At 38.6% G+C, this 12,919-nt stretch overlaps 1 protein-coding gene across 2 annotated transcripts; it reads left to right on the forward strand.

The window, feature by feature from the left end:
* Nucleotides 1-3,506: 3,506 nt before the first annotated feature.
* bnc1 (basonuclin zinc finger protein 1) lies at nt 3,507-12,440 on the forward strand. 2 transcript variants are annotated; one of them, XM_026286940.1, is made up of 5 exons: nt 3,507-3,997; nt 6,351-6,453; nt 7,420-7,655; nt 8,248-9,965; nt 10,220-12,440. In XM_026286940.1, the coding sequence occupies exons 1-5, from the start codon at nt 3,989-3,991 to the stop codon at nt 10,740-10,742; spliced, it is 2,589 nt and encodes an 862-aa protein (XP_026142725.1). In that variant the 5' UTR covers nt 3,507-3,988; the 3' UTR covers nt 10,743-12,440. The 2 variants fall into 2 exon arrangements, with proteins under 2 accessions (XP_026142725.1, XP_026142724.1); XM_026286939.1 differs by having other exon boundaries at nt 3,508-3,997; nt 10,148-12,440.
* The last annotated feature ends 479 nt before the right edge of the window (nt 12,441-12,919 follow it).

Consider the following 12,919-nt stretch of genomic DNA (forward strand, 5'->3'; position numbering starts at 1 on the left):
CCCCCCTTTTAAAAGGCCATTAAACTGTGTTGTAATGCAAACGGTAATTCTAAAGAGACCAAACAGGTGTCCGATGTGCAGGCAGCATGTCTAATGTAGCTATTACATGGACAACAGCAGATTATCATAAAAGCATCTCTCCTTAATGTGGACTGGACTGATCAATAGCAGACTGGTGTTGAGACGTGCGTACACACACACACACACACACACACACTGCAGACTGGAACTGATATTTGCTGCACTTTATTAATCCTCTGCTGCATCCTGACCTGATTCCATGCACACACTGAGTCTTTCACCGTCACTTTGGGCTTGACAGCTGTTTGCGGTTCTGCAAATTCCAGGGTTTGGATTGGGGTTAGGGTCAGATTTAACATTATCCCATTTACCTTTGCTCTGCCTCTACATACATCTGTCTTTGCTTCGCCCAGGGCTTGTTCCTGCTCCTCTGTGAGCACAGAGAAGAGAGAGGTCAGAGGTCACACAGCTCCTCCACAACCATCTGACGTAACATCTCTCTGAAAGTGGCATGGGTGTTGGATTTGAATACGAGGACTTCTCATGGCTGCCGTGGCCTCCAGCTTGTTCAAAGGCAGTATTTTTAGAGACACTATGAGAGAGAAGCTGCTTTTCGCTGCTTTCTGTGTTTTTGAAGTACTCTCTGCAGGCAAAAAGCTTTTACTCATACCTTTTTGGATTAAAACGATCCTCATTAAAGCACTATGAGGCATTTCATTCTTTCATTGGCATGAGGGAGAGCTTATTTAACATGCTTTATTGAGTTTAGTGCCGCAGAGATGTGTCATGTTTTACCGAATTTGTAATAATCTATGAAATGCTCTGACTGTATGACAATTGTGCAGTAGTCACTGTTTTTTTTTAAATAAATATATAATTCATTATATATACATAATCTTACATTACATATAATTGACTCTTGACATATATGATACAGGGCAATAACTTCATAAATGGAGTTATGCCCTAAATTTCAAGATTTTGTCAAGAATGCCCATGTATGAGTTTTTATCTGATATTGTGCTTTATTTTAAACACAATATTATGTGTTTTTGGCTCAATTTTGCAAAGAATATATTACCTTTAAAGCCACAGCAGAATTGTTGTGTAAGTTGAGCAACACAGCGGTATTTATTTTCTGAATGAATCCACGTTTTGAATGAATTGTGTGAATGAATGATTCAGTAGTCAATTCATAAAGAGAGCAATTTACTTAATTCCTGAATGATCAGCCTTTTTAACGCATCAAATGAAGAAATTAATTATCGCCAACTGCTGGCAGAGTTAGTTTCTTATTTAGAGTACCATTTCATTAATAATAATAAATATAATAATAAAAACATTAAAGGCATGGTTAACCCGAAGAAAATTATTCTGTCATTATTTATTCATGTCATTCAAACCTCTTCAAAAAGGTATTTTGAAGACTTTTGGTATAAAAAAAGTTTTGGTTACAAATGACTTGTTGATTATCTTCTCAAATGATCCTCTTCCATAGAATCATTATGTTGCATAGTTTATGTTAGGCTGGTTTAGCCTAAATGTTTATGCTTAACACATTTTTTTTTTTTTGTTGTTGAATCAGATAAAATATTTCCAAAGCTACAATTTGTAATGTCTACTTGATACTTTCTAATTTAACACAAAAATAGATTTAAATAATCTTTTGTATTTTCACAGTCAATTTTATTTTGTAATTAATTGTGATTAATTAGATGAATTAATAAAAAAATCATGTAATTAATTAGACTAAAGATGTTGATCAACTGACAGCCATAATATATCTATATAAAAAGAGAGAGAGAGAGAGATAGTCTCAGTGTACAGTACAGACAGACTCATGCAGGTTAAAGGAAACGTTTTCGATCATAATTTACTATCTTTGTTGTCATTCCAAACCTTTCTATCTTCTTCTTTATTGGTAATGGCAGTACATTGTTGCTCACTTTAATGCTTAATTAAAGCGCCCAAGAGCACCAAAAGTTTGGAGCGATGTAAAGTGCAGTAAATGATGAAAGAATTACCATTTTTGGGTGGACTGTTGCTTTAATGTTGCATGAACGATGTGTATAAACATGGCTTTATTTTAACTGTAATCTTAACTCTTTACAACTAAACTAAAATAAAAACTCTTTATAAAAAAACTGAGACAAGAAACAAAAGTCAGTTTAGTTGACTGTAATATCTCAGTTTTTCTGATCAGCTGTTTTATTGTAAATCGTTTATAGAGTCTGAATGTACTTTCAATTCATTGGGTAAAATACATTTTACAGCCAATACAACTTGACAGTATCCCATTTTTTTCCTCTGGGATCAGTAAAATTCTTATATATATATATATTTGCTTAAAATCGTGCAGCATGTTATGCAGCGTCTAGGAATACTGTACATTAACAAATGAAGCTCATGAGGAGCATCATTTCTTTGGATATTCACATTGCGTGTTGTTTACAACCAAGATCAAATGTGTGCAATTCACTACTAAGCATTAATGAAATTATATTTTAACTGTTAATGCGTCAAAACACACGTGTATGTCCCTGTATGTTGTAGATGAAGCGATTTGTGTTTGCATGTGAAATGCAGTTTGCAGGAGGGAATCTGCCAGAATGAGCCGTTGCTTTGCGTCGAACTCGACTCCAGACCGCAGCCTGAGGGAAAAGATCAGCAAAACGAATTCTGTCTTTAAAAAGGCTATCTTACAAACAGCAGCACTGCAATCCAGCCAATTTCTGCATGTTGATTTGATAAGCGTCCTCTGGGTCTCGCTGCACGACTGAGGGCTTCCCATGTGTGACTTCATAAAATTTGCCTCTTACAAATAAAGCTTTGATCTCCTGTAAGTAATACAGATTTAACCGAATATTTCAAGCTATATTAGCTACACAGTAATAGTTCCTGCCATTTTGCTTGTTGCAAATTTGTAGTTAAGGAGAGAAGATGCCCACTCAGTCATCTGTCTCTGAGTGTTAAAGAAGCTAAAACCTGTTAAAACCTGCTCTGTAATGGATTAAACGCAGCATGTCTTTACCTGCTGTGTAATTGGTGTATTAAAATGTCAAGTGACTTCACCAAATGTAATATCGCCCCATCAGCTCAGTAGATAAAAACGTCATGGACTGATTGTCATACGTTGCGAGGCACAATTACCAGAAACATGTATTTAATGAAATGGTTTGAATTCAAGCGCTTCAGTCAAAAATCCTTCATATCCTTCTGCTTGACCAATGATTTTTTTCTAGAGAACTTGCATCTAGTTTTTTTTTCTTTTCTGTATTTAAAGCAACTGTGAAAACTGAATCACTGGAAAGAAAACATTGAATTGGATGAAGCATGTAAGATTCTGGCGAGAAAAGCATAAGTTGCTGGGATTGATCAGAGGCTGTTTAAGCGTGCGCGCACACACACACACACACAGTATCCAGTGCTTGAGTGTGTCTTGTGCCGGGCTGCATTGATTTAATGCATTACTCAAACTGCTGGAGTGAGAGAGCAGAGGTAGAGAGTCTCTCCTGACTGCATTAGGAGCCTCCAGCCTTTGTGATTCCTTTTGATCAAATCTCTGTGAGATTCGCGTGTCATGCCCTCTTCCAGCCAGCTGTGAGGGGACTGGCCCGCCACCCAGTGGGGGAGGTGTGTGTGTGTGTGTGTGTGTGTGTGTGTGTGTGAGAGAGAGAGAGAGATCTCTTAAGGTGAGAGGCAGAGAGTTCGACGGGTAGGAGGGTCTTATTCCACTCCCCAGCGCCCAGTTCCAGCACACACTCATCCTGGACACGCTCACACACTCACATGGGCCTGCGGATGCGCGCAGTGATTGTCGATTGCAGGAGAAAGTGTGTGTTGTGTAGGTGAGTGTGACTGAACTGTGAGTGATGGATCTCTTGCAGTAGAAGGGAGAACTTGTACAGACAGGAGCTGATGGAATGGCAAACTTCTCAGAAACACTGGAAACTTCAGTTTGATCAAAATGTCTGAGGTAAGAAGTTTAGTTTGAGTTTGAGTTTTTCTTAGAGAAATTAAATAAAAAAAAGAGTATTGTGTGTTATGTGCATGGACTGTCATGGTGACAAAAATGCTTTTAAAAGCTTGCTTATTTTGTGAGCTGTTCTGTAGTGTGTGGGTTTACTGGTGTGTGGAAAAAAAACAGCTCAACTGTGTATGTAAATATGTTTCTATTTATTAAGAGCCTTTTTTAATTAATAGAGCAATTTGATAGCTAGATCTTTCAGGATAAACTTTATTGTGCTCTTCAAATGGGTGTGATGTGTCTTCACAAGTGTGTGAGTTTGTTGCTCGTCCACTGGAATGTAATTCAAGACAGTATTAATTCTTTGCCATAATGTTTGTGTGTGGAATGCTTGTTTAATCTAAAGACCAATGTGAAAGACACATATATTATAGACAATCACTGAAAGATTTTTGTTAATGGGACACCAGGAATGTTTTAATTTTTTTATTTTTTCAGCTGTGAGAGATCCGGTCTCTCTCTTTGTGCTAATGGTGACGAGTTAGTGTCCCAAAGTGGGACTAAGACCCCGATTCTGGGCGGGCAAACACAGTTAATGGCCTTGGGGCGTAAAAGCTTTGTTTGTGTGTGTGCTGACTTCATTAAGCTCATGTTGATCTGTCACTGTTGTTTGCTGCTACAGGCCTGTTTTGTGAGATCTGACAGAAAAACTCCTTCTGTTAGAGAGTCACCGCTGCGCTTGTTTTCACCGTACACCGCTGCTTTTCTCTCTTCATATCATTCTACATCTTTTTGTGGTCCCGGTATAGCTGCTAACTTGTACACTTTGTCAAACTAATATTTTTTCTGATATTATGTGATATTGTTTTAAAACATATCAGTCATGATGTTACTTGGGACCTTTGTCTTAAAGTTTACAAATTTTACATTTACAAAATTATTGATTTAATAATCAATCAATCATAAAGAGTACATCGTTATGATTTTTAAGAAATGTAAATATTTCTTAAAGATTAAAATCCAAAATAATAGACTGAATAATTGCTGTCATATATTTCACAATGCAGTCGCACCATCAGCCATAAAACTGTGTTATTAAACTGTTGGTGAAAACATGAATTAGCATGTGTGTATGGAATCCCATGTAATCCTGATATTATTGTACAAATACAAATTCTCGCATGTATTTAATAAAACTTCAATTTAACAATTTAACAATTTAAGGAAAACAGTCATGAGAAAGCTTTGGAAAATGAATTGCACAGAAACATAAGTAAGCATTTGAAATGTATTCAGAAATGTACCTCTCCCAAGATTTCTTTGATGTAAACCAATGCCTCAAATTCTTCTTTTTTTTTTTTTTTTTTTTTTTTTACATTTCTTGTGCTTTTTAGAGACTCTTATGATGTAAATATTTGAAGTACATTAGGAGGTTTGTGCATTTTCAGTAATCACTGTCTTTCTTTGTGTGTAAGTGCCGTTGTCTTTGATAGTTATTGAAAAACAGTTATGATGTGGTTCTATTGGCTATTACATTGTGTTATTGCAGTATAAACTTGATCTGTTGATTTATGCTAAAGTGACTTTAATTAATATGAAATGACTAACTCCATGTATGTTTCGTCCCTAAAGGATGTGTGTAAAGTGAGGTCCAATGTAAAACTCTAGAAAAATGCTTAACATTTTATTTGTTTTAGTACAAAATCATCATTTATAAATTATCTACATAACAGTAAAAAAAAGTTAATTAAAAACTGGACATGGAATTGAAAATTAGTCCATATCTGGTGTCTCTCCTTTGGATTAACGACAGCAGCACTGGAGCTACAAAAAAACAACAACTGATGATCATGTTTATTCTCCAGCATGAAAAAAGTCCAAAGAGCATCTTGAGCTTAATATAAATACAGTGTGTGTGTGTGTGTGTGTGCGTGTGTGTGTGTGTGTGTGCGTATATATATATATATATATATATATATATATATACATATATACACACATACACACATACACACAACATATATATAAGTGAAAGTATAAAACTTTACAGTTTAGATAGAAGAAGGGCTATCTGTGATTTTTATTTTACCTTTATTTAACCAGGAGGTCCCATTGAGATTCAGAATCTCTTTTACAAGAGAGACCTGGCCAAGGTAGCAGCCAAATCACAACAAATGCATACATAACAAACACTAAAGTACATTTTAACAATAAAAGAAGTACAAAATATTAAAAATAAAAATATAAAACACAATGAGACTCTTGATAATTAAATATGTGATAATCGTGATAATTAAATATTTTGTCTGTATTACAGTTCTTATCTTCAATCTTCAATATTATTATTGTGTGTGTTTGACAGGCTATTTACTGCACGGTGGTGAACTGCAACTGTGACAGTTTCAAACCTGGTAAACTGAGGCGGCGTCTCTGTGAACACTGCAGGCACGGCTGGGTCGCCCATGGTGAGTTTCACATTCTGAACAATATTACATTTCACACAAACATCTACACAACTTCAGACCACATTAAACACTCCTGACAGTTGTTTATTTCTCCTCTTTAATGATACTTTAAAGGAATATTTAGGCTTCATTTCAAGTTAAGCTCAATCAATTAATAATTGTCTTTCCTTTTCTTAAAAAAAAAAAAATCTTTACAAAATCTGTTACACTGAGTGAGGCACTTGCAATAGAAACAAGGGGGGGGGGGGATTTGTAAATGCTAAAATATTGTTTTAAAATTATAGTGACAAGACTGTGCATGTTAAGATAATTACATTGTGGGGAAAGACGCTTATTAACCTTTTTTTGTACAGATTTATATCTAGTTTTACAACTTGTTTCAATGACAATGTAATGCCTAAAGATACCATCAAAATTATGAGCTAAAAAAAACACCTTTTAACAGAAGAACTGAAGTGCTTTTATAAAATTATAAGCTTCACACAACATATATTTAAAACCACATTTATTTCCATAGTATATGCCTCCTTGTAATGTTTTTGTGCTTTTCTTTGAAGAAAATGAGGGACAGGTCATGCTGTTGACTAAGCTTAACTTGTATTGGACCTCATTCCTTAAATTGGCATATTCAAGTATACTTGTCAAGTATACTACTACTACTAATAATAAAGGAACCTGTTAGTTCTAGATTAATAATGCATTTCTGACATTAAAGTTATGTGGCATAATTTATAAAGTAATGGTCAGTGTAGTGTCAAATTTTTTTATCATTAGTATTTGTAATCATTTACAATATTGTCTGTAATTTCTCATTACCAAATACATAAAAGCACACTTTTATTGCATAAAGAATGATTCAAAAATTTCTAAAACCCAGACAAATGACAGAAATGCTTTTATGAAACATAGAGAGATGCTTTGCTAAATTTCTGAAAGTAAACCGATGCCTGTTTTGCTGAATTGCAGCCCTGAGTAAGCTGAAGGTTCATCACATGTACCAAGGAAGCCAGGTGGAGATTGTTCACTCCAATGTGGTATTTGATATCTGTAGTCTGATGCTTTATGGGACGCAAGCAATTCCAGTGCGTCTTAAGATATTGCTGGACCGACTCTTCAGTGTTCTTAAGCAGGAGGAGGTTATTCAGATCCTAAATGCACTGGATTGGACTCTCCAGGACTACATCCGAGGTTACGTCCTGCAGGTGAGCTGCTGCCCATCTAATACGGTCACTTGAACCCACTCATAGAAAATCACACTTCAATTTGAGATGGATAACTATAGTTTTCTCACACTCTTCCTTGAAAATCCATTGGTGAGCCACCAAGGTTTCTTTCGTTCTATTTGCTTACCAAGTATTCAGGTGCTTCAATTAAAATCATGGTAGTTCCTCTAGTGGAGAATGTAAAGTTAAAGCCTCTTCAGACCTCCAGATGAATGCTGTATGATGAAATATTTATTCTGGTTACAACATGAAGCTGCTGCATGACTTTCAAAGCCTGCTGGCACTCAAGAGTAATTACAGGCGAGCTGAAAGACTTGCCTGACTCCCCTCTGATCTCTCCCCTCCCCTCCTACTTCGACAGGGAAACCCGCATCATCTAAATGAAATAAAATTACGCTCTAGGACGAATCGTTCCACTGCAGCAATTAGACTTCTCAAGTCCACATGCATTAGATGTAAGGATGAAATGTCAATCTGTCAGAAGTTCTGGAGTATTTTAGAGCCAAAGTGTAGAACATTTGTTATTTTAGAATTTGTAATGTAATTATATTCCTTGTGTTTATGTGTCTAGGATGGGGCCGGTAAGGTATTGGACCGCTGGGCCATAATGACCTTTGAAGAGGAGATTGTTACGCTGCAACAGTTCCTGCGCTTCGGAGAGACCAAGTCCATCGTGGAGCTCATGGCGCTGCAGGATAAGGAGGGACAGGCAGTCATAGTCCCAACCACAAGAACCAATTCTGACATCCGCAGCTTCATCGAAAATAGTATGCAGCGGCCTGTGCGTCTGCCGGCCAAAGTCGAAGCACCTGGTTGCAGTAACGGACACCACTTTGAAACGCTTGTGAACAGTATGGCCCTCATGTTGCCACTGCAACTGCTGAATTCTGTTCCAGCACCATGCACCAGTACTGATTCCAGCCATCAGGAAGCACAGATGAGACATGAGATGTCAGATGTGAGCCTTGATGCTGCTCCGTTTGACACTGGCCCCGTGAGAGCAGAGATGCTGCTGGACGCCGAGTCTCCAAAGATGGAGTCGGAAGAGTTTAACTTGAGCGGAGACTCCTCTCCCTCCACGCCTTGCACGCCCTCCATTGCTTCTGAAATCGCACACATGTCTCCTGAGAACAAGGTGCGGTGTGGAGAGAAGAGCGGATCCTTGAAGAAGGGCCGTGTGTTCTGCAGCGCTTGCGAGAAGACCTTCTATGATAAAGGAACTCTGAAGATACACTACAACGCCGTCCATCTTAAGATCAAACACAAGTGCACCATCGAGGGCTGCAACATGGTCTTCAGCTCCTTACGTAGTCGGAACAGGCACAGTGCAAACCCGAATCCACGGCTGCACATGCCCATGAACCGCAATAATCGTGACAAGGACCTGCGGGGCGGTCTGAGCCCGAGGCAGGAGGATGGAACCGAGGGTGAGAAGAGAGACTTTGCTGCTATCTCAGACAGCAGGACTGTCTCAAGTTTCATCATCCGTAACTCAGAGCCCAAACTCCATGGCTCTTTATCCAGCATGAGCCAGAGCGGCATCCTCTTTCCCAATCTAAAGACTGTGCAACCTGTGCTTCCCTTTTATCGGAGCCTGGTGACCCCAGCTGAGCTAGCTCATACACCGGGCAGCCTGCCCTCTCTCCCACTTCTGTCTTCCTCAGTGCCCGTGAGCACCTGTAACATGCAGAGTGGCTGGGAGCCGGTGCCCAAGAAAAAGTCTAGAAAGTCCAGCATGCCCATCAAAATTGAGAAGGGTGAGCTGGCGACAGAGGGCGTGTCCGAGGAGGAGACTCCACCGCTCAGCCCCTGCACAGACACAGAAAAGTGCGACATCAGCAGGATGGGGAGCAAAACTGTGGACTGTGATGTCCGATCCGGCCTCAACTCACAGGACACACAATGGGACAATTTAACTCAGGAGGACAGTCGTATCATCTCGCTGTCATCTCCTTCTCTCCTTCACAATAAACAAAATGATGAGAAAGAAAGGGTGTCCTCAAAATGTGAAGAACCAACAAACAGTTCGCAGCCAGAGCAGACCTGCAGCCACCGACCAACCCCTTTCACACACAGCAGTGAAAACTGTGCAGATGGCTGCAGTGACCCAGAGACCATATCTCCAGATGATAAAGATGAGCAGGCACACCCATGCGAGATCTGCAGTAAGACATTTAAAAATCCTTACAGTGTCAAAATGCATTATCGAAATGTGCACTTAAAGGAGATGCACATGTGCACTGTGGATGGCTGCAATGCTGCTTTTCCGTCCCGTCGAAGCAGAGATAGGTAAGACGAGTAGGGTTAAGGGAAATGAATGCGTTACACAAGGCAGTTTTTTTAAAAGCACATGATTTTTACGTTGCTGTATTAGGACTAAGCGTTTGAGGATTGCTTTTATAGATGGAAAAACTTCTGAAACAAAAGAATGTTGGATTTGCCTTCAAACATTTTTGCTTTTAATCCTCTAGACACAGTGCAAACCTGAATCTGCACCACAGGCTGTTGACAAAAGATCATTCAGGAACATCTTCTCTCCGCAGAGAGCATCCAGACCTCCCTCACAAAGAGCCGCTCAGCCAGATGTCTGTTATCCTCAAAGAGAGTCACCGTATGGGCCTCGTCTTCCCCATGAGTAAATCACTGGAGAGAGCATCTGAGCTGGTAGAGGGCGCTGTGGAGAATGAAGCAGTACTGGACCTGAGCACCAGAGCGAGCGCCCATTCCTCCTGGGACTCAGACGTGGGCAGTGAGGAAGGGCTTCCTCTGGAGGACAGTGACGAGAGCTGTGACGGGCTGAGCATCAGAGTGTCTGCGTCTCCGTCTTGCCTCAGTCAGCAGACAAACGGCTCATCGCCCATTACCTGCCATCTCTGCCAGAAAGTTTACAGCAACAAAGGCACATTCAGGGCCCATTACAAAACGGTGCACCTTCGCCTTCTTCACAAATGCAAAATTCCAGGGTGTGACACTACGTTCTCCTCTGTACGGAGTCGCAACAGACACAGTCAGAATCCAAATCTACACCGTAACTTTGTAATGAATACCTCCCTGAATCAAGAGTAGGGCACACACTCAGAGCCATATTCTCCTAAATGTTCATAGTCAAAGATTTACTCCTAACTCCTACTTCACGTTTAAAAGCACTCTGCTCTTTGTACTGCACAATCAACCACAACTGGAAGGACACAATCATATTTATAATAAACTCTATGTTGTTTACCTTTTTAATGTTGAGATATGTTTTTCATCTCTAATGTAATATCTACTTGACAAACATTCCTTATATTTATTGATTTTTAAGAGCAGGACAGATGATCTAGAAAAATGACTGAAGAAATGACAGAGCAAAAGATCGAAGGGACAGAGATGTTCTCCACACGAGACACATGACAAAGCATATACAGAATTGTTTTAACCATATTAAGAGATCTTTAAAGCAATCAGTGCTGTTATACAGTATGTTAATCCCCTCATTCTTTATCCAATGACACATATCAATCATGTACTTTTTCCATCTCTGAACTTATTCATTGAGGGGACACATCCCTCCTCAGCATGAGATAAAGACAGAACACTGGTACACCATGATAGAGTCAACGGCAGATGAGAGAGTGACTGTTAGAAAGGCTGAGCACTACAGAGTAATGGTGCGAGAGAGTGATGAGGAGCACAAGCTGTTTGAAGGTGCAGGACTCATGTTATCATATGCTGCAATGAATTTTCTGGTAGTACATTTGTGTTTGCTTGCTGTTCAGATTTGTTTTTATCACAAAAGATTCAGTGAAGTTGATAGATTGTGTTGCTGTTTCAAACAATATGCTGTTTAAAGAGGCTGTTGTGGTCCTGTTGAGTAAGTTATTGTGTGTGCATTTTTTTTTCAGGGGGCCAAGCACCTGCAGTGTTTGATCATTTTCATATACTTCTTGTGTTGGGGGATTTTGTGACGTCCCTGGACCAAATTTGGCTTATGTGTCTTAAACTTCATCGCATCAAACAGTTCAATCTTCTCTTTTCTTTTGCTTGTATCTGTTCAACCATGGGGCATAGTAAGACAATTCTGTGATAATGTTTATTTGGCAGGATTCTTCTTGTTGTGAAATCTGTCTCATTGTCAATTTTGACATTTAATTAAGGTTTAAATAATGTCCTATTTAATTGAATTGCCAATGTTGTGCTTGGCCCCTTCATTGCTGCTTTCAGCTATATTGCCATAGTTGTTATTCATGTGGAGACCAAAGATTCTTAATCCAGGACGGTGTAAATCAGCATGAAAAACAAAAGCGTCAGACTGCACACATTGACACACAGGGTCTTTTCTGTACTGCACATATATGAAAGATTCAGTTAAGATTCAGTTTTCTAACACATTTTCATCAGTTTAAAGTGATGTTGCTCTATAATATGTTTAATATTAGTACAGTCAAAGGATTGTATCAGTGAAGGCTTAGGCTGAAGTCAGCAGATGAGGACATACTGATGCATATAAAGCTGTCTGTGAATCAGAGCTGAAAGAATCAAGTCTTACATTGGTCGAGTGATGAGGCTTCAACAACAGCACACACAAAGCTGTGGACATTTATTCTTTTAGCTTTGTTTTATGTGTAAAATCTTTTGTTACCTGCCTCCTCCCCACCACCAGAATTTGTATGCTGAAATGTGATGAGAAGGGTTATCAGGATTCTAATACCAATCTAAGTCACAATCATTTATTTGTGTTCTATAAAATAATTTTGTCCGTGTTAATAAACAGTTATTTAAAAATATCGTCAAATGTTTACTTCTATACATATACACTTTTACATATAGTTTTTTTTAAAATCTAAAGCAACATATTTTTGTTTTGTGTGTGTGTATTTGTATTTGTCATTTACACAGCTTATACTGGGTTCAGATATGACACCTCATAAAACATACCTGTGATTAGCCACAGATTACAGGGCATTGACAACAGACAGTATGTAAATTACATTATGTATAAAAAAATAAGTATACCGACAGCATAGAATGTTAAGTCTAACCATTTGCCACCTTTCAGTTCAACATGCACACTCTTTTGAATTTGACGAGTAACTGGAAATAAGTAAAAAAATTCATTATGACTGTGATTGTGGATCTTCTGTTGAATTGTGTTCTCAGCACAAATCTCACATCAGGTAAAGCTGTCACATGTTTTAAATGTTAGCAAAGTATCAAACTGATTCATTACAGTACTTTTGGTCAAGTGAAGTCACCTTTAGTTA

The sequence above is a fragment of the Carassius auratus genome, chromosome 18, assembly GCF_003368295.1.
Source record: "Carassius auratus strain Wakin chromosome 18, ASM336829v1, whole genome shotgun sequence".
Lineage (NCBI taxonomy): Eukaryota > Metazoa > Chordata > Actinopteri > Cypriniformes > Cyprinidae > Carassius > Carassius auratus.

Coding starts and splice junctions, on each gene's coding strand:
- bnc1 (XM_026286939.1), top strand. Junction 6,454..7,419: donor GCACGGCTGGGTCGCCCATG/GTGAGTTTCACA, acceptor GCTGAATTGCAG/CCCTGAGTAAGCTGAAGGTT. Junction 9,966..10,147: donor TCCCGTCGAAGCAGAGATAG/GTAAGACGAGTA, acceptor TTAATCCTCTAG/ACACAGTGCAAACCTGAATC.